General features: G+C 50.4%; 1 protein-coding gene across 1 annotated transcript in view; it reads left to right on the plus strand.

Moving 5' to 3' along the window:
• Nucleotides 1–857: 857 nt before the first annotated feature.
• The window catches only part of HS3ST4 (heparan sulfate-glucosamine 3-sulfotransferase 4), a 105,437-nt gene continuing 79,149 nt past the window's right edge, over nucleotides 858–27,145 (plus strand). Inside the window, exon 1 of the mRNA XM_075010814.1 lies at nucleotides 858–1,450. Within this exon, the coding sequence (XP_074866915.1) occupies nucleotides 858–1,450 (593 nt within the window). The remainder of the gene's footprint in view (nucleotides 1,451–27,145) is intronic.

Raw genomic sequence — 27,145 nt, forward strand, 5'->3', positions numbered from 1 at the left:
GTGGGAGAAGCAGGAAGGATTGGGGGGGCTGTTGGGGTTGGGGAGGCAGGAAGGATTTGGGGGGGCTGTTGGGGTGGGAGAGGGAGGAAGGATTTGGGGGAGACAGGAAGGATTTGGGGGAGCTGTTAGGAATGGGGGAGGCAGGAAGGATTTGGGGGGCTGTTGGGGTGGGGGAGGCAGGAAGGATTGGGGGCTGTTAGGAATGGGGGAGGCAGGAAGGATTTGGGGGGCTGTTGGGGTGGGAGAGGCAGGAAGGATTTGGGGGAGACAGGAAGGATTTGGAGGGCTGTTGGGGGTGGGGGAGGCAGGAAGAATTTGGGGGGCTGTTGGCGTGGGAGAGGCAGGAAGGATTTGGGGGAGACAGGAAGGATTTGGGGGGAGCTGTTAGGAATGGGGGAGGCAGGAAGGATTTGGGGGGGCTGCTGGGGGCGGGGTCTTCGCCGCGCCGCGCCGCGCCTGCTCCTCCTTCCTCTGCCCGGCTCGGGCCGGGCGCTGCTCCAGCGGCGGGGCAGCTCGGGGCGCGGGGCCGGGGCCGAGCCGGGGGCGCGCTCTGCCCGCTCGGAGCCGGGGGCGCGCTCTCCCCACGCCGGGAGCGCGCTCTCCTCCTCCCACTCGGCTCAAAGTTTAGCAGCAGGAACTCGGGCGGCAACAGTGCGAGGCGGCGGCGGCGGCGGAGCGGAGCATCCCCGGCCGCGGCGGTCCCCGTGCGGCGGCACCCCGCGCTGTCTGTGCCATGCGGGGCTCCCCCCCGGCGGCTGCGGGGCGGGAGGGCAGCGGCGCCCCATGCAAGCGGGGCGGCCGGGCGGCGGCTGACACCATGTGCGCCCGGTGCCCGGGGCTAGGAGCGGGGAGCAGCCATGGGGCCCCCCGCCCAGCCTGGGGCGCAGGGCGGGCGCGGCGCTAAGGGGCCCCCCGCTCGGAAGCTGCTCTGCATGTGCAGCCTCTCGCTCTGCCTCACCTACCTGTGCTACAGCCTGATGGGGGGCGCCGGCCCGGCCGCCCTGCGCTCCCCCGCCGGCCTGCGCGGCTCCCCCGCGCCCGGCTCCCTGCGCTCCCCCGCCGGCCTGCGCGGCTCCCCGGCGCCCGGCTCCCTGCGCGGCTTCCGCGCGCCCCGCGCCCCGGCCACCGCCGCGCCCCCCAGCCGAGCGAGCAACGCCAGCAGCGCCTGGCTGCGGAGCGCGCTGGCCCCGGGCGAGGCGCTGGCGGCCCCGGGCGGCGCGGTGGAGCGGGAGCCGCAGGAGTCCAGCACCACGGACGAGGAGCCGAGCCGGGGCAGCCCCACGCCGGACTACGGCGAGAAGCGGCTGCCGCAGGCGCTCATCATCGGCGTCAAGAAGGGCGGCACCCGGGCGCTGCTGGAGGCCATCCGGGCGCACCCCGACGTGCGCGCCGTGGGGGTCGAGCCCCACTTCTTCGACCGGCACTACGAGAAGGGGCTGGAGTGGTACCGGTGAGCGGGGCGGGCGCGGGGGGCAGCTGGGCCTCGTGCCCCGAGGGCAGCGCTCCCAACCGGGCTGGGGCCAGGGACTCTGGCGGCGGGGAGAGGCGGCACCAGCCCAGCCCTCAGGGACCCGCGGCGGGGGTGAGGGTGGGACCGGTAACTGGTGGGCCCCGGGCTGAGGGGGCAGAGAGAAGAGGACCCATTGCTAGTGGCTTGACTGGCGGTTGCCTCGCGTCTGTGGGACTGTGCCCGCTGTGGCCCTGCCTGTGAGGCTTCAGGGTATTTAAACCCTAACTTTCTCCCTCCCTGCAGAAGTTCTCACGGGGTCCGTTGCTGTTCAGTGCCATCAGTGGGCTCGGGGTGGCCGGTTCCGAGCCACAGCTTGCCTGAGCAAGGCACTGTCTGTGGGGTCTGCCCTCCTCTTCAGCTGCTTGGCCCTAGGACAGCTGGACAGTTTGCGTGAGGCACGCGGATCCTGACAAGTAAGGGAAGCTAGTGCCAGGCACTAGTTGCTGGGGGCCCTCCTGGAGGCAAACTGTGCAAACCCAGATTTGAATGGAGGTAACAGAAATGTCTAACGGGCACTCCTGGCTCAGATACTCTTTAAATACCAGGTTCTGATGGAGATGCCAGAAATAGATAAAAACGCACATTTTGTGCAGTTCCCAGTACGCACACGATGTGAACAGATTGCTGGAGTTAGCTGCACCAGAAATATACAGATCTAGACTGTTCAGCCGTTAATGATTACAGAAATAAACAAGCCCGCAAGCCCAGGTGATGTCTGCAGTTTTAAAGTGACAATAAATAAATACAGATTCCTTCTTTGCACACACCCAGCATCCTGAATTTACATCCCAAATGGAGATTTATTCCTTTTGTGCAACAGGTTCCCTCTGCTACAAGGGTTTGAACTGACTAGACTGATACCTGTTTATGAATTACTCTAGATACTGCCATTTGATATACCACATTGAAAACTTGTAATGTAGATGCATTTTAAACCATTTAAATGTATTAAAACATGAGTACATTTCATAGACGTTTCAACTTATCAAACTGATAAGTTTGATGGTTTAAAATATTACATTCATTGCAAAACTTGAAAATACAAATAATTAATTTAACTTAAAAATGATGGATTTTTTTTAACTTTCTGGCAGCATTTGCCAGAATAGGAAATACTTATGATTAAACATTGAGGTCCTGGCTTTTTATTTCACTCATTAGGGTAGTTGGCTAAACAGCTCAAAGAATGAAACATTTTCAGTGTCAGAGGCAGAAAGTTAACTACTGTTCAGATTAGCTGGGTTTTTTTTTTCCAAGTGTGCAGTTTTCATGCCAACACTACCGGAGATGTGGTCGTCTTTAGGCAGGGTTCCTTTGAAATTTTGGAAGCAAAGTATGCATAATGCTTATTTGCTGTGACATCTGCTTAGCTCTGTTTTGCTGTCCAGAGGCTCTCTGAGGGACTCCGGTGAAGTGGAGACCAGCGATCAGACAGAGTGCGCTTGTCGGAGAGCATGTTGACGTGCTGCCCAGAGGCTGTGTGCGACAGCTGGGCACGAGGAGGACTGGCTCCAGCGATTTTATTTCACCGTATTTTACTGAATTTTCACACAGATATGCTTTGGTGCAAAGACTAAGCTTAGAAACTTGGTGGAAGAAACTAGAGAGTGTGTTGTCGAGGGGGTTGGTTTTGTTTGGAATAGGCGGAAGAAGATCAAGCACCGAATATGGCAGGCAGCTGCTTTTCCCTCTTAGAAGCGGAGCTGTGAGGAAAGGGTCAGGGAGAGAGGAGAGCTGTCTTCTGGACTGGAGGGCTCAAGCAGGTATGCATCTGCAGAATGGGAGCTGGAATTTGTTGTCATTCTTGGAGCTGCTGGGCAGCGTTGCTCTGCGTAAGCTTGAGCTGGTTTTCATGCTAGTGAATGGGCGCTGGACTCAGTAGCCGTGGGCAGTGAAATCTACTGGTTACCCTAGGGCAGCCACAGCCCTGGCACCGCACAGATATTTGTCTCTGCCAAAGGGCCTCTGTCCTCTGCTGGAATTGCCCCTGGGGAGACAGCAATGGGGCACGCAGTTAGCTGTCTGTAGTGCCTCAGAGTAAAGCATTGGTCCCCATTTGCGACACAGGTAGGCGTTTCTGCCTGCCCCAGCTGATGCTTAGCTGATCTTTGGAAGCAGGAAGGTTGAGAGTCTTTGCAACTGTACCCTAGCTAGAGAAAATACAGGTGTTAGAGTGCATATTCACATGCATGTTTCTTTTTAACCGCGTTGAATTCCTTGTGTTAATGTCTTCCTGCTGTGTGTTTCATGGGATACTTATGCATTGTGTAATGTGGCTTCTGTCTGTCCCTGTTCCAACTGTTGCCCCATAATACTGTTAAATTATTATTTTCTAGTGTCATGGGATGGAGAATGGGACCACTAGACTGACCTTCTGCACATCATTCGTTATTGAAAGGATGTTTGAGTGACTCTTGGCCTACGAAACAGCAACTTTATGTTCTACTCCAAACTCTGCTGACATATATCCCTTTTTAACTTTCCTGTGCCTCAGCATCTGAATCTGTAGAATGGGATTAATAATACTTAGTCTTTCTTTTGGGTGTGTTTCATGGTACATTTGATCTTGCCTTTGTCTCCTTGAGATTAGACTGCTGCTATGCACTCTGCATGGGGCTATATCTTAGATGATCCAGGAGCTGAAGTTAGTATAAAATACCCTGTTTGCAGGGACTCGGTTACACTAGCTTTCTGCAGTCTTCGCTGTTTTTCTGCCACCTTTAGGAAAAGCTTTGAACGGGGGATCTCTGCTGACTGTGAGAGTTCTAAAGCCAGGGTTACAGTTTAAGTAGAAATTGCAGAAGTGAACTCTTCCTGTGTGTGTGCAGCTGTATTATGTTTAAGGCGGAGTTAAGGCGGCCTGGGATTGTTCAGGATTAAGGTGTCAGAATGACTTCTGGAATCCTCATTTGTGATTCCATGTCCTTCGATATGGGGTTGTTTGGAGGATGTGTTCAGAGGCATGTCAATTGCACTGCTAGCCTGCAGTATAAGTTCACAGTGGTTGCTGAATTTCCTGGCTTTGCTTTCCTCTAATGTAGGATGGGCTGGGAGTGCTATTACACATGGTATTTCAGGGTCTGTGGCAAGTGTTATGGCTTTCCAGCCTCTCTTTGTTAACAATCCAGTGATATTTCTTTCTGGCATATATGTCTTTTGCGTGTTCTCAGTTTCACCTCTTTCTTTTATCGGTGACGTTGACACTCAATGGTAGATCTTACCCTGCATGATAAAACGAGCTAACTGTATGCCTTCTGCTAGGCCAACATGACGTGCTCCACAGTGAGTCGCTGTGAGGTTTTGCAAAGGTCATGAGGTTTTTGTGTCCATAAAAATGGAAATTAACGGATGCCTCTGTGTTCCTCCCATACCCCTTTAGATCACATGACATTTCTGTAACCCTGCATGTGCACCGCCAGAGATTTTATTTGGTATGTCGGTGCTTTTATAATCCAAGAATCTACCCCAGTCAGAGCAGGGGTGTGCCTTCAGTGCAGGGCTAATGTGGGTGACTGGCCCTCAGGTCTGAGCACAGGATTGCCCTGCCTGGGGGTGAGCTGCCGCACTGCAAACTTCACAGAATTGCTGTGCTCATCCTTATGAGCACAGGGACTGCTGGGGGCTGCTTTGGCTGAGGGAGATGTGATACTCTCTGATTCTGTCCAGGGAATTGTAGGAGAACTTGTCTGTCCTTCTGGGCACCTGGGGGAATTGTGGGAAAGCATGGGAGGCCTTCCCGCCCATGAGTGGTTCAGCCTGACCCTTCCCTGCAAAGTGGGTGGGTAGCCAGCCCAACGGGGAGCCATGCTCATGCACTAGCCAGTAACTCACAAGGGGTCAGCAAGCTCAGGTAAAGCGCCATCACGCTGAGGCGTGGGTGTGAATGGGAGCCAGGATAGGGCCCCTCTGCCAGCCTGGCTTAACTCTGTCGTGAGGGTGGACTGGCAGTCATCTCTGTAGGTGGGAAACATCTGTCGTGTTGCAGTTTTAGGTGTTAAAATTGTACCATCAAAATGTTTGTCATCTCCTCAGAACACCTTTGGCCAAGCCCTGCGTACACCAGGACAAGCGGGACCTGGGTTCTGTGGCAAGGGCTCTGGAACCTGAAGCACTCTGTCGCAGCCTCTTTAAACCGCAAAGTGGAAGCGTTTACTCAATGGAATAGTAGCTGAGCATGGCTGGTTGCTCACTCGCCCCTGCGTGGTACATTTGGAGGCTAGCATAGGAGCCGCATAAAATAAAATGATTTTATTGGCATTCGGCACCGCGGCTGCCGCATGGTCCTGCACTGTAGAATGTATCCTATGAACGCAGGTTTGGGGAGCTGGTCTGAGGGCAAGTGGGGCCTTGGCACAGAAAGCTGTCTGGGACCACTGAGCACATCAGCTAGGGCTTTTGCTTATGCGGTCAGCTGTGAAATAGTTCAGTCGTTAGCTTTGGATTGTCTGCTTCAGCTATTGCAGCAATTCACTGAGCAGGGTGGGACAGTTTACACGTTTTCTGTCCGGGCTAGACACATTTGAAAAGGAAAGTTTAGAGTCTGTAGCACCCATTTGATAACAGATGCACCATTTGTAAGAAAATATGACAAGCCTTTCAATGTGTGTGCATGCAGCATTTGTTACTCGCAGTGTTAAAGCCTTTAATAACCATGGCACGCAGCCTGTTGTAGATTTTCAAATAATCGCTGTCAGTGAACTTTCAGACCTCAAACTTCAGGAATTAATATGCTAGAGGGCTCCAAAACAGGTTAGTCTCATAAAAATTAAAACAGAGACATTTTAATATTATTATGACTAGTGGATTTACTGATAAATTCTCAGAAAACTCTTTGGTAGTGTTCAGAGGAAGTGCTGGAAAAATAGGCAGAGATGAAAAATGGGTATTCTTCATTTGTCATGTAGACCTTGCATCCTTTTAGTAAAACTCTCCGTGCCACTGGAGGGATTGCTCGAGTGTCTCCATAACTATAACCTGTTGCTTTTACTTCATGGCTCATTCACTCTCAGGCCTCAGTCCTGTAGGCTTAACTTTTCACATGCCAGGCATGACACTTGTCCCATTGACCCAATAGGCCTGTGCACCTGGGTAAAGCTCAATGCACACTAGGCCATCAGGTCACTGAGCAAGGCCTGTTACAGTCATACAAATAATTAGCAATGCCCACAAACCAGAGGGCCTAGTCCTGAACAATAGAAGAAACTGCTTCAGGAAGTGTCAGCTCCCAGAGGAGTTGGTCCAAGAAGCCCTGGTACCTGCAGTGAAGACATGGATTCCAGGTCCCCCGTCCCTGGGGCAGTTACACCCGTGTATGTTGGGTGGGGACCATCAGTAGAGCAGGCTTTGCTGTCTCCCTGCCCTTGCTGCCTGTCTGTGTGATCTAGGCTAGTGGCTTGCATGTCCTTCTCCTGTGGTATGTGTGCTCCTGGGGCCTGCAATCTGTAGCTGTGCTGAGTGAGCAGCGTGTATGACCTGGCAGGTCACTCAGTTTCCATGGACATGCCTCTGCTGAGGCTGCTCGCAGGGGAAGTGAGAGGAGGCTGGGGCAACAGGGGCTAAGGCCCTCGGCTGGGACCTGGACTCCTGTCGCGTGGGGCTCTCAACAGTCATTGGGTAGCGGTAGCCTCTGTCTCTTCAGTGCCAGCCCTGTGCTGCTTCCGTCTTGCTGCTGTACCGCCTGTGTACCTGTCTGCTCAGGGGCTGATGTTAACAATGACCACCTCTGCTGCTAAGTTGGGGGGGGGGTCCCGGGAGGGTGGCTAGCTAGTTAGAGAGACGTGTGTCTAATGAGGTGAGACTGCTGGGCCCTTTGTAATTCCTGTATTTCTCTGGACAAGGCCTTTCCAGCATATGGTGTATGCTCAGCACTTTGGATCGCTTCGGGAAGGGCTGTGGGTTTCTCCAGGCTCCGCTGTGCGAGCTGGCTTTTGCTGAAACACAGTGACTCAGCTGCCCTCCCCCCGCTGTGCGCCTGATGTACTGGGATCGCCCTGGGCTGTGAATTTTGAAGTGTGCGTGTGCACTCTGCTGTAATATTGGTTGTTTCAAGGTACTGTCACCTCTCATTTTTCCTCCAAGATTTAGGACTTGATTTTCAGTGATAACCTCAAGTTTTGAGGCACAGTTTTGCACCTCCAGATGATTATGGGATATCAGCCCTGTTTCACACTGGAGAAAAGAATGATCCTGTGTTTATATCCGATCCACGTCTCTTGTACAGTCTGGCGCATACCTGCGAAGCAGAAATGCCTGTACACATCTACACCTTCAGTCTGTTTCTAGTTCTCATGACATTTGAGAGACGGACCAGATGTTAATCCTCTTTTGTTCAGACCGGGACTGTGCCTGCCAGGGGCCCGGCTCTGCGTGCAGCAGGGGGCATGCAGTTCTCCATTCTTGGCCTGCTGAGATGTTGGGGGTGGGAATGAGTAAAGGCTTCTTATAGGCTGTGTTAGCCTCTCCAGCTGTGGACTGGATCTGCTCGTAGCCCAAGAGCCACTAGGTGACTCTGCCTGGGTGCAGACAGCTCTGGCCCAGAGATGCTCCACCTTTCTGGGTCTGAGACCAGGAGAGTGACGTCTCCCAGAGAGGGTAGGTACCTGGTTAGTCTTTCTGTTGTTTCAGGTAGAGGCATGCGAAGTAGGTAGGAATCAGGCGCCGCTGCAGTATCCTAATGCCAAAGAGTAAAACCTAGAGCTCAGCACCGCCGAGGCGGCTGCCGACACTGAACTCAGCCCTGCAGAGCAGAGACGCGTGCGTGCTCGCAGGGGCAGCATGCTCCGAAACTCCCAGCCCTGGGGGATGGCCAGCCCTGGCACCAAGTGGCTTCTTAACACCTTTTTGACATATTATTTGCTTGCTGCTGCAAGGGCCTTGGGTGAACATGGGCATACCTGGGCTTCCCAGCCTGCTAACAGGAGCCACGCCTCTGTGAGCTCCAAGCTGTGCACTCCATAGGTGACACTCATGCCCGCACCTCCTCAGCCACAGCCGCTGCCCAACCAAGCTCCGCCGCCTGCGCCCTGGCCTCCAGAGGGAAGGAGCAGGGCTGTGGAGGTGCTCGAGACTCCCTGCGTTCAGAGAGGATGATGAAGCCTGGGGCTTCCCCCACGTGTAGACTCTATTCACACTCCTGTAGCAACACATTGTGTTGTGCTCATTGTTGAGTGCTGTGCACCAGCTTGCAGGGCCGTGGCGACCAGCAAGGCTCTCTATAAGGACCCCATGAACAGGAGCACCTAACGATATCCCCATTTGAGAATTTGTTTTTGCTCCAGGGGGCAGTCATTGTGCCCCTGGACTCCCTGATTATCCAGGCCAGAGGTCTGTCAGCAAACTCTTCCACTGAGCTCAAGCAGCTCTGGGACTGGCCGGCTGACTGCCTGCCCATTGTGGTGATGGCCTGCCAGCCCCTGGCTCTGACACGCTGGCAGATCAGCCTTAACAAGAACATTACGCTGTTACAAGTTGGAGATAAACCACAACAACCGACAAGCCAAGTTCTGTTTCTTTTAACACCCTTTCGGAGCGCCCTTTTGGCCAGAGGGTGGGCCGCTCCCCTTTGCTAGGCCTGGAGGGGTTTACTCATCAGTATGTGTAGGTGGGAACAAGAGAGCTGGGGAGCATTTGTCTAAGCCATCCACAGAGGAAATTCTACGGAGCTTGCTTCTGACGAGTTGTCATTCTTCTGATGGAAGGTTGCAGGGTTAGCTTTGTCCGAGTGCCGTATCACAACCGTCACACAGCAAAGTATGCAACATAAACCCTTGCAAAACACAGAGGGAAGAATCAGCTGGTTACATTTCTGGGTTTACATGATGAGTTTGAGCCCTGTTCATGGACTGATTTGGTGAGGCATGTTCTGCTTTGTGAAAACTGCAATCTGTGTACAAACAGGAACAACAGGTTGGCAAAAAAAAGTTAAGAGCAAAGGCTTTTGATTTTCAAAGTGAAAATTCCACCCCCGATTGGTGACACCTTCTCTTGAGAGCAGTTTGAATCCTTTGCTTTTCATGGATCTCTTTTTCTGTTGTCATGGGGATTTCTTTTTCCTGAGTTGTTATATCATGCACTTCAGCTGAAAATTTATTGCTTTTGGGGCTGGCCTGGCTCAGGGGGGACATTTCTCACTGCACACAGTGCAACACGCTCTGGTAATTTCTTTCAAATGTTTTTTGCTTGAAGTGGTTTCAATGAATTGAGAAGGGTCAGAGTGTGAAGGAATGGCTGGGGATTTAGCACCAAGTCCAAGTAAAGAACCTGTATGATCAAACTTTGCAAAGCACTAGGTGTGGATATGATAATTTCAGTGTGACAAATAGCTAGCAGTCCATTTCAGTCTTCTCCTGCTTCCCACTCCCCCCAGCACTGTTTAGCATTAGAATCTGTTTAAATTGCTTTTCAGCCCTTCAAAAGTGTTCTTGTAACTCCCACATTAGCAGAATATCCCAATCCCCAGGGATGATGATTGTTGTTTAGATCACAAGTGAGGGAATGCTCCTTAACTTCAGTGGGCACTGAGAGCTCTGTAGGATCAGAGCTCTACAACCCAGTCCTTGCATGTGTATGTCCTAGGACTGAACCTGGGACGTTAGGGGTTTAAAGCCCTGTACTCTGCCGTGTGATCTGAAAGCCAGCTGGCTTGCTGCTAAGGCTGTAGAGCAGAGACTTTACTCTCCCTTGTCAGTGGCCTCAGTGCCTCAGGTTACACATGCACAAGGCTACTGACACATGGGAGTTCGTCCCATAGAAGTCAGTGAGGCCTCTTCGCTGAGTAAGGGTCCGTTTGTGAATAAGCATTTGCAGGTTTAAGCCTCTGAACCTCAGTGCTGCAACTGATGTTCAACTTTCCGTTTGAACTTAGGGGGGGTCATGCGCAGGTGGGAAGCTCAGGATCAGGGCCTGAATCTGTAACCTCTTTGGGGCAGAAATCTTGTCACTTGGTTTCTCTGCTGAGGGCCCCACCAAAGCTTGGTGCCATGTCAGCAGAAGTCATTGGGGGCCTACTGTGAAGTTCTCTTCATGCCGACATTACCGGCTATCCCGGAGCTTTTCACGTGGCCAGAGAGATGGGTTTTGTTTAGAGAGTATAGGCTGGATTTTTCAAAGGCCAGTTTCTGCCACTGTTCCCTGTAAGCTGAGCACTAGGGCAGCTGCCCAGGAGCAATTCGGCTGCTGCCCAGCTGATCAGCAGAGCTCCCACGGACGTCAGCATGTGTTTCTATAGTGGTGCACATCTGCACACACCTCAGTGCACAGAACAAGACTTATTCTGCCCCAGATGGGAAAAAAAAGAGAGGGAGCCCTGGTTTCAGCCGTCACGTGCCCCACACCTGAAGCCCAAGGGAATCACTGGCAGCAGGGAGAGTATTGACCGTTGGATGCCCACGCTGAGGTGCCTGACCTGTGGTCTCCAGTAGGTCACTGACAGTGACAGGGGTCCTGCAGGTTCATCATCTCTTCCCCCAGCTGCAGGCAGGCCCCTGAACAGCTGCTCTGGGAACTCCCTCATGGCGTGCGTCTGACTGGCAGCATGAAGGCAGCGTGCATAGGCAACATTGGCTAATTACTGCACCTGAGCTTCCAGAACCAGCTGCCACTTGTGGACACAACATCCGTTGAGTGTTTTATTCTCCTCCGTGTCTCTGCTCTGCAGTTGCATTTAGCTAGATGCCATTTCAACACCGAATGACTCTTTAAAGGACCAAGTGTTTGAAGTCTGGGGGGAAAATCATCTGTATGAAAACATCTCGTTTTGTACATCTCACATTTTATTCCCCAAAGTCTCCATGCCAGTTTAGTAAATGTTGCAAGATTTGCTGTTTTTCTCCCTGTCAGACTGTACATCGAAGCCTCATAAACTTGCTCTTTATTGCTTTAATATTACAATCACTAGTCACATTTTATGTAAATGATGGTATTTACCTTGACAGACTCTTCCCATGAAGCACAGTCACTTTAAAGAATTTATTTAGCAATATAAACAGTCCCAAAAGGCCTGGGGTGTGTGTAAAAGTCAGGGTGGTTCTTATGGCTAAGTTCTCCCCAAGAAATGTTCTGCTAGGTCTGCTGTGACCTGAGCTGGAGTCGGTCCTCTCCAAATTTAGTCAGTTCCTGAGAGCAACTGAGGAGAGGCGGCCTATGGGGAAGAAGAAACAGCTGCGATGCAAGCTACGTTCTAGACCCACTGAAGCGGTCAAGGACTTTGGATAAAAGCATTAACTGCCAGGGTGCTGTTCATTAGGGAAATTGTTGGAACACACTCCTGGAGCCAGTGTGGAGCAGAATTTGGCCCCTTCTGTGAGGGCTGAATACAAGCCTGGGATTCATAGGCAGCACCTCAAAAGAACATCAGATTCAGCTTCCTGCTCTCAAGGCAGGAGCAAGCACCATCTAGACTGTCCGTGACAGATGTGTGTCTAACCTACTCTTAAAAATCTCCAGTGATGGAGATTCCACAACCTCCCTTGGCAGGTTATTCCCATGCTTAACCACCCTGACCTTTTAGGAAGTTTTTCCTAATGTCCAACTTAAACCTCCCCGTTGCTTGTTGTCCTGTCCGCAGAGGTTAAGGAGAACATTTTTCTCCTTCCTTCCCTTAACAGCCTTCTAGATACTTGAAAGCTGTTATTACGCCTCCTCCCAGTCTTCTCTTTTCTGGACTAAACAAATCCAGTTCTTTCAATATCCCCACATAGCTCATCTTCTCTAGACCTTCAGTCATTTTTGTGGTTCTTCTCTGGATTTTTTTTTCTTATTTGTTCACATCCTTCCTGAAATGTGGGGCCCAGAACAGGACACAGAACTCCAACTGAGATCTAATCATTGCAGAGTAGCATCATACCAAGAGACAGAATTCACAACTCTGGTGTTTTGGACCCGCACATACCTCCATCCTGCACAAAAATTGACAAGCCACACAACTGACTTCCCATCAGTAAGTAGCATTCCTTCAGCCATACTGATGTCCCTTCTGTAATCATGCTCCATGACACTTGTGTAATTACCAGGAAGGGGGTTCATTGAAAGTGATTTTCAGACTCATGCACAAAAGCATTTGTTGAAACCAAATTTTGGATTTGCATAGTTAAGTGTGCATTCCACACATATCCAATAAAAGAGCAAAAGGCAATCCATGTGACATGTCTGACCAGTTGCAATGAGGTAACATCACTGCAAAATGGAATCTCAAGTATTCACAGGGAACACTTTGCCATCACCATAAAAAACTAAAAATATCATCCAAAAATCAAAAATGCCGACACAGGAGGAAATCACAGACTGGTGATCTGTGCACAGAAAGGCTAACTCAATGGGACAAGTTACTGTTATACTTTCAACTCCAATCTGACCCAACACTGCTTTGAAATATTAACACCAGGAATGCTGACTCCTGGAACTCCCAGTTACAGGCCCTGTACCCTGGAGTCATTCCTGCTGGAGGAGAGCTCTAATTGGCCAGCAGTTTATCCCCATTTGGCGCTTCCCTCTAGAGAACATTGGCATTGATTCTGCTCCCTTCTGCATGCAAAGTCAGCACTCTAACCTTCCAGCTAATTTCCAATCTATTTGTTCCAACAAAATTAATCCCCTGCCATCTTCAGCTGCCATGACTGCTATCTTCTGTCTCTGCTGCTGGGCCTCAGCAGCCCAAGAGGTAAGCACGGATGGGACCAAGGTGCTGCAAACATGTGGCAGTGGAAGAAGAAGGAGACGACATTGTGCTATTTAGAAGGGCTGCGAAACACAAACCGAATGAGTTTAGCAGCTCATAGGGAGAGCTGAGGCCAGAGAGGAGTCTGACAGCTTTTGCGTGAGGGGCTGTGCTCTGGAATGAGCGAGCTGCAGCAGTGATGCAGGGTTGAAGGTGTGATGGTGACCAGTGGATGCTGACACTGCCATGCAGTGGGGGGAGAAGGGGGAATTACCTGTTCATAACTCTGGTTCAGGTGACATGGGAAGGGCCCGGAATAAATGCAGCCTGTGAGCACTGTTCGTGTTGATCAAATCTGTGTTGCATGGTGCCAGAAACGGAGCCAACAAAGCTATCTGCAGCCTCCGCCTCTTGCTGTTGAGTGCATGGCCACCCTGTTACCTTCCAACCCTCTGCCCAGAAACTCCACATGCGTTAGCAGGCACAGAGCAGGGGAGGCAGACTTTAAGGCTGTGGAAGCTCTCCCAGAGCCTCAGCTGTCCAAGGAGAATGCAAGAGGCCCAGTGCATTGCCCAGCCTCTCTCTCTGCCTCCCTCCCAGAGCTTTCAGACCAGGGGACCCCCTGGAAGGGTTTTGCACACCCCCAGCAATGTGAGGGGAAGGAGGATGTGGCTGGTGCCCGAAGGTTGGTGGGTCAATGTAAAATGACAAGCTCTGTTCTACCAAGGCCACGTGGCGTGGGGACTGTCCCCTGCCCACAAACCCCCTCCTGCACCCGTCTGCTGGTGAGAGCTCCGGGGAGGTGTCCGAAGCAGTTGTGGGCCGTAGCCAGAGGCTGAGAGTGCGGGTCAGGCAGGGATCGTTTGTTAATCTGGAGGGTCCCGCATTCAAATATGAGCATTGTAAACCAGCAGACTAGTTGCCACCTGAGGATCCAGTTTTAATCAGCCCATGAAAGCTTAGGGCCTACTACATTTGTTAGCGTTTGAAGCACCACAGATCTCCTTGTTGATTTTGCTGAAACAGACTAACACGGCTGCCCCTTGACTGAGATGGTGTAACCGGTGCGATGGGGAACCATAACCGTGTAAACGGTCACCTAACAAGGGACTTGAAGTGTTCAGGTAGAGTCACCTGACTGGGGCAGGGTGTGGGTGTCTTACGAAAGGGGCACTGGTTTTCTCTCCCGCCATTTCGGAGAAGGGTGAGCAGAGCAGGGCTGGAAGCAGGTATGGTGGGCAGCGGGAATCCTTCCACCCTACCCCTGGAAAGACATTGACCACACCCCCAAGGGCTCACAGCATGGTGGAGGTGCAGAGGCAGGGTGCTGCAGACAGGTTTTCCATAGATCTGTGTGCCACATTTGGGGTCAAGGAGTGAGGGGCGTGGGGGGTTGGGAAGTCCTTTGCAGAGCCAGTGTGTTAGCTGTGGACACAGCTACCAGCACGGAAGAAGAGCAAACCAGCAGGCAGGCCTATGGTTCCTTGCAGCCCTAAGAGCCTACAGCAGCTACCCAGGGGGCTAATGAGAGCTGACACTAGTTCCAGGATCTTGGCATGTGGACTACAGGCTGCTCCCAGAGAGGGATGTCAGACACGGGTCTGCACCTGGAGAATTTGCCTCCCAGCGCAGAGATGGACAGACTGTTTCTGCCCAGCCCTCACCAGCTAAGAGCACCGGGGATTGATAGTTTGGGTACAGAGAGCAGCTGCTGCTTGTGCTCCTTCTCCCATCCTGCTGACGCCCTCATGCCAACCACTGCACCATCGGAGTAAGCCCGGGCAGGGGCCATGGAAATGAAGTTCGCTGTAGATGCACTGCACACGCGTACAGTGAGAACAACAATGGTTCCTTGTGCAGCTCCAAATCCTCTGGAAACCTGCAAAAGAAAATCAAAGCACCATGGAAGAATGCCTGAAGCAAGAACTTCAGTGGTAGAGGAACAACATATCTAGCTGAGAATTGCTAAGACCCAGCAAATCATAATGCAGTTTCTTAGGCAAAAAGGGCTTATCTCTATCTAAATATTATTCTGCATCATTACTCACTGAAGGGAAGCTAGTGCTGTCCTAGGTTAACTGATTGAACTTTGCAACTGAAGCTACAAGCTTATCGTACTGATGGTAGTTGGACTTTTATTGCTCCTAAATTGCAGTGATATTGTTAGATATGAGTAAATGCACATTCCATTAGGAAATATTAAAGTTTTAAACTTCTTTAGAATTAAAGAGGCATTTCTGCAGTCTAGTCCGCCATGAAATTGGAATCTCTTTGGCATGTAAAACATTGAATACAAATATTGACCCAATTGGTGATAACACTGGGAACAGGCTGGGTTTAATGCTCAAAGCTTGCCTGGATTTTCAGAGCTGGGGAAACCTGTTGCTAGATGGTGACACCCCTTCTGGCGAGCATCTCTTGCCCTAGCGGGAGGTATGTTAAGGTGTTTCATTGTAGTTTCATTTCTGCATGCTCAGAACTTTCTGAAAACATTTCCTGCACTGGAGTTGGCCAGGCTGAGCATCTGCAAGGGGGCATTTGTTCAGAAAGTTTGACAGAAATTTCTGCAGCTGTGTGTGCAGTTTGCAATGGTGAGGAAACACTTTCCCCTTAACAGAACCTTTTATGGGTCTGGATTTGTTAATTTGTAACTCAAAAGCGGATGACCACAAAGCCCTGTCATTTTACTGCTCTCTTGGGACTAGGGTCCCCCATACAATTTAACTCGGAAGCTTGAATGTGACTTTGACAATGGAACAATGCCTGTGCCTATGTGGTTTTATGGGATAGGTTCTAAGGTCCTTCCTGTTTTACATAACAGTCAGATGGGTGCATAAAACTGGGGTTTTATACACACGTGTATTAGCTTGAGGTAGCATTTAGAGCTCTGTTTGGACATTGGTGCTAAGTAGGAAATTTGCACCTGAGAACAGAGGCCAGTGAGTTTGTGTGTTAAGAGGTGGACGGGCCTGGTGATAACCCTGTGGACAGGGAAGATTTTCACCCTTAGAACTCAGATTCTTTAATACACTCTGTGCAGGGTCAGGCCCAACATTGCTGTCATAGCAAACACTGGTAAGAAACCTTTGGCCAAGTGCTATATAAACAGTGATCCCTAGGGGGATGGCCGTGCTGGTGAGGAAGCAGGGAGCCTTTCCCTTGCAGAACTTCTAGCTTCTGCCAGGAGACGCGTCTCTGTCCACGTGGAACTTTACACCTCTGACAACCCCCTTTCTTCTCTCAGCAGGAGCAACACTGGGGATTCGAAAGAAGTCTGTAAATGATGCCATCCCAACAGCTCCTCAGACATATTAATGTTCTTTTAATTACTCCTTTGTTCTCTTTGGGGGGACTACGAAATTAAATAACAGAGCCTGAAGTGATGAAGTTAGGGTGTGCACCCGATGCTCAAAACTGGGGAACCGACACCCCCCAGGTGCTGTATGCCTGTTCCGTGGCTGTGCATTACACACCTGGTGTTCCTAGCCCTGGGACAGAGCATTGTGATGTGGAAGTTGATCCGCTGCACAGCTCTGATGACTCTCTTTTAAAAAGTGTAGCACAGAATATGCAGCTTCTTCACTGATCAGATGGTGAAATCGTTGGCAGTTCACTGCTGGACTTGTCAGTACTCTTGTGAATGACCTCGGTGCAAGTTTCTTGTGCTGTAATTATTATTTGTGTTGCTGGTGGAAACGAAGGCTCACAAAGGGCAGTGAGGTCAAAAAGCAAGTGGCAGGTTTAATTGGCTGTGTGTGCGATTTTGGAAATGACTAGTGATTGACTGTGCAGTCCCTCCTAGGACCAGCTTCTCCAGTCCAGCCCGTGTTATATTCAGCGTCAGACTCCACAGAACAGGCAAAAGTGGCTAGAGGCTGCCTTTGCAGTCCCTCCAGATCTGCGGACAGCAGCCACCAGTCTGATCCCAGATGTGAAGTAGAGCAGCCTCGAGGCTGCTCTGCTGTGTGTCTTGCTGCCTGTGGCACTAAGCAGCTATTCCGATAGGTAGAGATCCCTGGGTTTCCTTTGATGGGGCATGAAGGGCACAGGAGCTGCTATACTAGCACTAATGGCACCTGTGGGTTTCTCTGTACATGGGGATTCTGCCACTGGCAGTTGTTCTGGCTTTCAGGTTGCTTTGTGCTAGCAGAAAACTGGCTTAATAGACCGGAGAGTCTGGGCCATCAGGGTACTGTTAAAAATGTGTGTGCAAAGGTACAAGGCTTGCTCTCTCTGAGTGCCAGGCATGCCCTGCCGGTGGCAGTAAAACTGTTTATAAACATGCTTTGAATTCAAGGATTTTCAGTTTCCTGGCCCGTGAATATTAAGACCTTGGCTTGTCGTCTCTCTGTGTGGACAGTATCTAAACTTTCCTCCTTTTTTCTCCCCAGTAGATTCAATACTTTTATTTGCTGCTTTGGTGGGAAGCAATTCCATCTGTGTCATGAAAGGTGTTTGGGCGCTGCCTGGTCTGCAGCTATGTATTCAAATCTGGGGAGGATGAGCGGGGGCATCCTTGGGGATTCCCTGGTTTGCAGAGGGGAGATGTGTCCAAAGGGAGCCAAGCACAAGAAGGCACAAGATGTCTGGTGAGCAGCTTTGAGAATGAATAAAGAGCCCTGAAAACCACTAGCTCAAATGGTTGTTTCTGCCAAGATGGGGGGGCTCTTGCCCAGGACCAGGTTGGAGGCTATTGGTAAAATGTTCACAAGAGCCAGGTCCCAGAGGCATTGGGGTAGCTTTTGGTACCTCAGTCACTTAAATATGACTGCAAATTTTTACCACATCGTCTTAGAAGTGGGGCCTGTTGGAGTCAGTTCTAAGAAAGCTCCTGACCACAGAGCACCTCCTGTTACCCAGTAGGGACACAATCCAGGGTCACAGAGCTGGTCTTTATTTAAGATGAAGCATGAATTCCTTGGTGTTGAAATGTCAATTTAAATCCAACTCAGAGGCTTATTAAAATGATATTTGAAAACGTCCACTGTTTGAAATATCCACCAGGGAACCAGGACTGTACCAAGGAGCTGTGTAATTTGACTTCCAGGGCATGGGAGCGCACAGTGTAAAGAAAGAAATTAAGCTTGGTAAGAGCCAGAATAATACTGATTACGTGGGCAGGGTATATAAATAATTATACAGGACACCAGAGTTTTGTTAGCAGTCTGCACTTTTAGGGGTTTGAGATGTCGTCAGGGAGCTGAGTAATGTTAACAGACCCATAAATCATTCTTATTTCACACGGCATTAAGCAGAAATCATATTAGTTACAACATTGAAGAGAATCTAAGCAAAGAGAAGGGAAAGGCAAGGGAGCAAGAGGAAACGAGATTTAAATCTAATTGCTTTTTCATGTGCATTTCACTGCTGTGTTGCTGGAACACAATGGTGCCCTGTAGGAACTAAAGAATAGTCTTGCACTGGGAGGGATCCAGGTTGTTAACAGCACACAGTTGTATTAATGGTGGATGAAAGAGGGGATCTTTGTTTATTAATTGCTTTTTTAATGGCTTGTCCTCTCCTTTCGGTGACTCACACATTTTTAGCAGGAGCGGTGGTTCCTAGTCCTTTTTCATTAATGAGATTAAATCTAGACTCTGATGAGCCTTTCCAGCCCAGGATGCTCAGAAGAGCGGCTTTGCCCTACGTGGATTTAATTAGCATTGGGATTCTCAGAGAAAGGCATCTGTGCTTTCCCTACCCCTGTGACTTGTGTGGCACACCTGAAAAGGCCTGAACTCTGCTCTGATGGAAGGCACAGTGCTAACTAAACCCACTGTCTTTAGAACTAACAATGCAAACCAGGCCACAGTTGTTCAGCAGTAGTCCCGCAGGTTGTGGGGATTCTCTCTGCTGCAGGCTTCAGTGGATGTGACACATTGAACATTACTGTTAATAACGATATAAAGCAAAGAAGCTTAAAAAGCAAATATGTCTATTTAAGATGAAAACCCATTTTAAACAGATGAAAAATGAGAGTGTGTGGCAGGATAAGCAGGATGGCAAAGTTAAGTAATTAATCACATGGGTTGTAATGTGGAAGGGAAATAAATGTGATAAAAGGATTTGTCTGACTAGATTACAGACAAATAAAAAAAGCAACGGGCATCACTGGCTTGGGAATTGTGCTCTTTAGAAATCTTCAATCATTCTTACAATCAATTCTGCATTTCCTTAATAGCTGTGTGAAACATGGCTCCCTGTACATTGTCTTAGATTAACCACTAACTGCAAACCATACATTAAATGAAGTATTGAATATTTGTCTCGCAACAATACACTTGGAAGTTGTTTATTTCCTTGCTAGGTCTTCTGTGATGCTTTTAGGTACTGTACCTAAATTGTAAAATACATACTTGGAAAATCTGCACTCAATAGTCTCCCAGTGTCTTGCCTGCAGAACAGCTGTACTGAGGACCCACAATTACAGGGAGTTTTTCTTATAAAAGGGATTGTTTGTTTCTGGAGACAGTTACACTGACTGTGTTACACAATGTATGTTTCCCTGCAACAAGCAATCTGCTGTATGGGTTTTCTTAGTAAAATACCAAGTTGAGATATGCTATGCTCACTAATATGATTCAATTGTATGGTGTTATCTGACCTTTAAGGAACTTGCAATCTATAATAACATGGTGCTACAGCAGATCCGCTAGCAAAAAGGCCTGGCTTCTGGGAAATTCATTCAGTCTATAAACAAATGTAGACAAGATATAAAAGAAAGAACTAGGCATCTTAACCCTTTTCCTGCTGACTTTGAGGTCTGAGTGGCAGTAGCATTACAATGTAGTGTGCGTGCCCCGGCTAGCAGAATGGAAGAGTCACCCACTGTACGGCATAGCCAGTGCTCTCTAGAGAGATATTGGTGCTTGCAGTCATCGGATAATATAAAACCGGCACCATTGATCTCCTGTCTCCCAATGCTGGAAGCTTGCACGCGGAGGAGAGGCACGTCTCAGCCCACGCAGGCATTGGTTGCAGCTTTGTATTACCACAGGTCACTGAAATAAGAATCACCTGTGGCCTCCTTCCACCAGTGTAGATGTGAGCAACCCTGGATAGGCTGTGCCAAGCTGTTCTCACATCCTGTGCCATGCACGTGGGTTACACTGGCAATGTAAAGTACTACCCCACCCATCTCTTCACTAGCTCTGTGTTCCCTGCTGCTGGGCTTCGGCTTTGAGCTCAACAACCCCTCCTGAGAAGGGCAATTGAGTGCACCACTTTCCAGCCTGCTGCGCTGCCCTTGTGGCCTCTGGCTCCTTGCAGCCAAGACCAGCCGGGCAGGGCAGCGCCAGCTCAGAGAGAAGAGGTTCTCCCTGTGTCACACAGAGCAGTGCTGGCTGGTGCAGCAGCCGTGCCCATTTCCTGAGGCCAGGCCAGTGGCTCAGTCACTAACCAGGTAGGCAGTGTGGCAGGTACTCCTGTGTCTTGCCAGGGTCCCACACTTCTCCTTCTGGCTGGAGGGGGATTAGGCTGCACCCGTGTCTGCCTGGGCTGGTTGATCAGTCTCTTCCCCCCTTAGCCACAGCAGGCTTTTCAGTCTTGCTGGGGGAGGGGAGCCCAGGCACTCTCCCACCCAGCTACCCCTCTGCAGACACTGCCAGTCTCCGTATCTCTTCCCCCTTCCCTGGCTGTCCACCTCCTCTCTCTCTCTCCCCCTCCCCGGCCTTGGGCAGGTTTATAAAAGCTCTGCCTGGGTGCTGGCCCCAGATCAGCGGCCTCCATTGATTAATTGCAGACCCGCCCTGCTGCTCCCACCTGGGTGCTTAAGCAGCTCTTTCCCTCCTTCCCCTGGCTGGGCTGCATCCTAGGCTGCTTTTCCCCTGCCCGCCTGACCCTGGTGCAGCAGATGCTGCTGGGAATGGCAGGGGGACAGAGAAACCTGGCAAGCGTCCTGGCTCTGACTGTGACCAGCACCAGGTGCATGCTCCAGCACAGGCCCGTGGAACCTGTCCTGACTCCTATGGAGGGGAGCAGCCACCAAGCAGGAGGCATCCAAGCCCCTCCGCAGACATGCCGCAAGCCAGGCAATGGCTAGTCTGGAGGAAGGAGAGAGATGAGAGGGCTGCTCCCCCAGTTAGCTAGTTCAGGCCCTCCTCCATTTGGTGCAGCTCTGCCCCACACCACAGCAGCCAGCCAGCCCAGTTCTACTCCTCACACTGCTCCATCAAGGCCAGTTCAGCTTTGGGCACCTCCCAGAAAACTCCTTCCTCTGGCTCCCTATTCTTGGCAAGCACCAGCACCCCCTACCCCCAAGATGTGGGGCCCTCCGGGGGCCTTTGGCTTCTCCCCTGCACTTGCCTGCTGTAGCCCCTGGTGAGCCCTTGGTGGGAGAGGGCTTCTCTGTCATGCCGCCTTGTCTGAGATGGCAGGATGGTGAGGCTGCAGCCTCAGAAGCTGTGGGGCCATTGGTCTCTCCCCTGCTGAGGCTGCTGGCCTCTTGGCAATGCCTGGGTGACCTTACACGCCACTCAGCACACCGATCCAGGGAAATCACACAGAGCCAGAAGAACCCATTTCGCTAGCCCAACTGCAAAGCCCAGCCAGGCGGGCACTGCCCAGCTTAGCTACAGAGACAGGAGGGTGCATCAGAGGCTGCTAGAAATCCACCTCCTGTCAGAGCCGCTATCTCTGTGTCTCAGCTTATCTCTTAATTGTCCATAAGGGAGGATGCTTACAATAGGGGTTAGTAAAGGGTCACCTTCCCTTTCCTGCAGGGGATGGGGAGAGGCTCCTTAGTGATGCTAACAGAAGCTCACATTCATGTCTGCAGATCGAAGCTGTCATCTCCCAGAACTCTGGAGCTCTTTTTCTGGGGTGGAAGGAGCAGCCTACAGCCCTCAGGACTCTGGTTCCACTCTATTTACCCCATATAAATCCCTCTGTTGACAGATACTAGGAGTTCCCCCTCTGCTTTCTCTGCACCACTCAATTATTTTGCATCCTTTTATTATGTCCCCTCTTGTGCACCTTCTCTCTGAAGGAAACGGGCACAGATTTTTCAAATTCTCTTCACGTTCATTGTTGAGCTGCACCTGTCTAGTGGGTCCCCGACTACTCCAGAAAGGGAGCACCTCTCTATTTCTCTCCTTCCTGAGATGTTAAAGGCAAAGACGTTTCCAGCCTGCTAATCGTTGTTCCTGCCTGTCTGGGAACTCCCTGGGACAACAGTGGTCCTCTTGGGGCACGGTTGGATGACTTTGTTAGGGTGGGTGGGGATGCTGTGGGTATTTGGAAATCTTCTACCCCCATCTGATGGGCAGAAAACCCAGCAAAGGACAGACATCAGCATTGACAAGGGAAGGGGCTCTTTTAAACATGCTCCAGTAAAGCCAGTGCCAGTCTCTTGGTGTGAAGGATTTTTTCCCATCCTGCCACATGGACTCCAGCTACAGATATTTGTGAAATCACTTCCCCACTGAAGAGCCAGAGATCAGAGAATCACCCTGTTTAATGTTGAGTGTGCATGAATGCACAGGGATATTATCTGAGGCTCTAATAACCTCCTTAAAGGTCACCTTTTGATCCCATCAAATACCTGCTTTACTGGGAGATAAGGTTTAAAAATGAAAGGCGAAAAAGAAATCACTTTGGGGCGAAGGCGATCTCAGAGGCTAGCAGCGCAGACCGGTGCCTGAGTAGTTTTACTCTCAGGTTTTTAGAGCAACTGCTGAACAGTTGGAGAAATTGCCATGCAATGGGTGAATGGCCAGTGAGGTTTCATGGGCAGTAACTCTCTCCGGAGTTAGGTGCCTAGGGAGAAGTGCAGGTGCAGTCTCTCGAGTGTGTTCCAAGCAGTGCTGCTGTTAGGAGGTAGACTCGTCTGTGAGTGAACAGAGAGTGTTGTGACTTGGCCCTGGTGCCTCTGGTGAGCAGGAAAACACAGGGTTGACCACTGGACTTGAGTGTGCAGCAGAATCACATTGGACTGCAGGGTGCTCCGGAACTGGGGTGGCTAATGCACCTGGGCAGCCTGTTGGAATTAGTCACTTGCAGGCTTTTGTTTAGGAGAAAGAGCCTAAGGAACTGCTCAGGGTTCAGCTCTGACAGACTGCGGTGGGGAGCCTGAGGCTAGGGCACAGCACTGGCATGCTGGGTTATAGTCATTGCTCTGAACCTCCCCCACCCTGGGAGGTAGGTTGGCATTTCATACCCCGCACTTGGTGTGACCGCAGCCCGCAGTGAGGGGAGGGGACTTCCCCAAAGCGCTGCCGGGACTCCAGCACAGCTAAGGACAGGATGTGGCTTTTCAGCTTCCCAGGCCTATGCTTGAGTCACAAGAGCAGTCACAGGGCAGTCCAGGCAGCACTGTCCCCTTACAGGTCCAGCCTACGGAGAGTGGCTTAGGAACCCTTTGGAGGGAGCCAGCTGCGGGGATTGCAGGGAGGAGAGACATGGAGAGACGCTCCCTTTCTGGGATGGTCGGTGGCCCACTTGAAGGGTGAAGCTCAGCGTTGAACAAGCGGGCAGGCGGGGGCTGGGTGTTGTGAGTTTGAGTGGGTGTGTGGGCAGCCGCAGCCCTTGGAATGCCTGTATTGCACTCACCGTTCCCCATAGGTGTGCACAGCCCCCTGAGTGCCTCTGGGGGCAAGACACACTGCCTGGAATTCCAGCATCGCATGGCGGGTCGGGGTGAGAGGGGAGGCCACACCATGCCGGTTTATAATCAACCAGTCAAGTCAAAGAAATGCTAAACGGCTGCTGGATCATGTGGGTAGGCGGGACTCTGTGGGACTCACACTTTCCTGCTCTGCTGCGTAGCAAGCCGAGCGTTGCCTGCTACCTTCCAGGGCTCAGCTGAGGATGCAACCACCAGTGCTCTGGTTTTCTGCTCAGCCTGGCTTCGCGCCCCCTTACACCTCTCCGTGGCTGATGGGGTATGGAACATAATCCCGGCCAGTTTGCATGGGCACCGGGGAGCGAGTGCAGAGCGTTCGTGCAGAACCTCCAGCGGCTGGAGCCCTGGGATGTGGGGTTTCAGCACGTTTGCCTGTTACAATCTGTTCCCGTGGGAGGTGCTTTAAAATGTGTACCTGTCTCCTTGGAACGGTGGTGTTCAGCAGGTGGGAACAGACAGGCCTTTTTCAAAAATCAGTCTCAAGTGTTTCAAAAGGAAGCCGTGACTTTTAGATTGATTTTTTAAATAAGCATATCTTTAGCTGGTAGTGCCTGAAGTACATGTTGGATTATATGCTGCTGCAAACAAAATATTCTAATTGATCTTGCTAATAAATAATGAAAGTCAGGCGTGCTACATATAATTCAAGGTTATCCTATGTTTGTACCAGCAGCACTTGGGTGGTTGTTGTGTTTGAAAGATTGTTTCTTTAGCACAAAAAAGAGGGAGAAAAACAGAGAGTGAGAGTGGGGAAGATGGGTTGGGAGCCAAAGGAGAATGCTGGTTTTTGTCTCAAGTTCCCTTCTGTTATTTACTAAAAGGTAATTAGTGAGCATCACAGTGTGGGATTCTCACACACATACCATTAATGTGTACACCTTTTTTTCCCTGGGAATAGCTGGCCACAGCACAGGCTTGGCTCTGGGGTCCTTGGACTTCTAGCCTTCTGACTACCAGCCCTGGGTTTTGCTTCGGAAGCCTGACCCTTCTCATTTCTAGTGCAACTTTTCTGTTTGCGAATAACAACAGTAAGTCTTTGGCGGCTGTCAGGAGGAAGGTGCAGCTGATTGCCAGAATGGGAGATTGTCTGGAGAATCAATTTTAATGTTGAGCCTCGTATTGATCAGAGCTGTGATGGGTCACTTTCCTGTGGTGCAAGGAGCATCTGTTCTGGGCTGAATCCAAGGGCCCTGAGCGCTCAGAGAATACTAAGCTGGCCAGGCCAGGGAGCAGGCGTGGCTGCTTGCTGTGTGTTTTAAAGCAGTCACAGGACGGAACGAGCACCATGAGCCTCCGTGAGTGACTTCTCCCTTGTGAGGCTTTCCTCAGTGGTGTTCTCCTGGCACACCATGCTGAGCAGCATCCGAGTGCTCCAGGCAGTGAGTCCAGCTTTGGAGGTGCAAGGGTACCTGCCTCTCCAGGGACCACACCACAAGACACAGAATTACCAAAGGGGGTGTGGCACTGAAACTGACTCAAAGGGGCAGCTTCCAGCCTAATTGCAAACCAGGGCACTCAGAGCACCAACAGACAGGTGTGGAACGGACTTCCCTTGATCTGAAACATCTTTCCAGATGCGTTGTGTGGGCCACCTCTCGACTACTGCGGCGATCAGACCCCAGCAGGTGGCCCGGCGCAGCACAAAGGCCATGCACAACTTGCTGAGTCAAAGCAGGCTGGGTCTGTGGTTTGCTAATGTTATGAGGGTCCCCTGCTTGCAAAGCGGAAGTGAATCTTTTGGTGATGTTTCAGTTACCATGCAGGGGCAGGGCATTTAACAGGTAATTTGAGTAGAAAGCCATTTCTCTCCCCCAGACAGTGCAAATCACACAAGGCCAGTTTTTTACCTGGTGAAAGTGTTGGCAATGGGACTGCAGAGAAGTAGCTCCAGGTTGGTAGTTTTTTGCTCAACTAAGTGCAGTTATAAAAATCAGTGGATATGGCAATAAACACAACTAAAACTCCAGCTTGCAGCTGGAGCTATCGCAGGGATCTGGTTGTGTGTGGAGGACAAGGAGTTTCATTTTCTAGACTTTGAAAGCTGGCCTCATTCTGAACTGGAGCAAGAATTGATCATTATAAAATTCTCTGCAAAAGAAATGTCTGAAAAAAATTCAGTGGGGTTGACTGACATGTTTATTATTTTATTTGGGGTTGGCAAATTTGATTTTTTTATTATAATTTCAGTGAATATTATGGTTTTTTTGTGCTTTTTGATTTTTTTCAATGTAAATTTTCTGAGTTTCACAAAATTATGGAGTTTAAACATTTTAACAATTATTTTTATTGATTTAAATTTCCAGAGTTTTGGTAAATGGGAGGGGGCAGTTGGACAGTGTTTATTTAATAGCAGTAGACATTGACATTCAAAAAGTTAAAGCTTTATAACCCTTAAAATGCAAATTGTCATCTCCATAACACAAAATATGCAAAGTAAATCTCCTTAAATCAAATTCTAGTAAATTTCAAGCTGCATTTTTCCTACTTTGTCTGTACATTTCAATTGTATTTGATGAAAAAGTTTTTCTTGTTTTGTTTGTGGATGGTGAAATTGGCATTTACCAACATACCTTAATAAACACCTAATCATGCCAACCTTATTATATTACATAATATAATAACAACATAAAAACACTCTACATGAAAAGTCATTTCGAAATGAAAACGGGAATAGTTTGTTCCCAAAATGTTATGATGGGCTGTTTCAGCATTATCAGGTGGTATTTTCCCCATTTTGCTTTCAAAATTGACTTCCAGGGAGCCCCGCTAGATTTCATGAAGAGTTCTGATTTCTAGGGAAGTGTGTGTTTTGATGGAATAGGGTCCGTGGAAGTTTGTCCACCAGCTCTAACAGTGGGACAAGGGTGATTGTCACATGTCCAGGCCTAGCGCTTGGTCCTGCAAACAAAAACCTCTTACACTTATCCCCAGGGAAGAGCCCAGGCGACCTGTTAGCTGGTCCTTTCCACCCAAGTGAACCCCAGCATCAGAATCCCCAAGAGCACAGGGCTGTGGCTGCTCCACAGGCCCCACTCCTGGGATCTCCTGCTACTGTGTGAGTGGGCAGTGGTGAGTGGGGGTTGGCATTCCCATTGCAGCTGTTGCTATGAGAAGCCCCTGACCCAAACTCTCAGCCAGTGGAGGAACTTGTAGCTGAGTTGGCCCCAGGATACGAAAGAGATGAGGATCTTCTCTTTGCATCGGCTGGATCCTCTCTGCCTGTGTCTGGACTGGGCTGCTGCTCTGTCTCCTGTTCAGCCCCTTGGGAAGCGGGGTGTCAGTGCCGTAAGGGCAGGGCTTTGGGAGGGAGGGTTCTGGATGTGCTGGGTTACCAGCATTTCCCCACTCGCTGCATGGGCAC

Source organism: Carettochelys insculpta, chromosome 16 (assembly GCF_033958435.1).
Source record: "Carettochelys insculpta isolate YL-2023 chromosome 16, ASM3395843v1, whole genome shotgun sequence".
Lineage (NCBI taxonomy): Eukaryota > Metazoa > Chordata > Testudines > Carettochelyidae > Carettochelys > Carettochelys insculpta.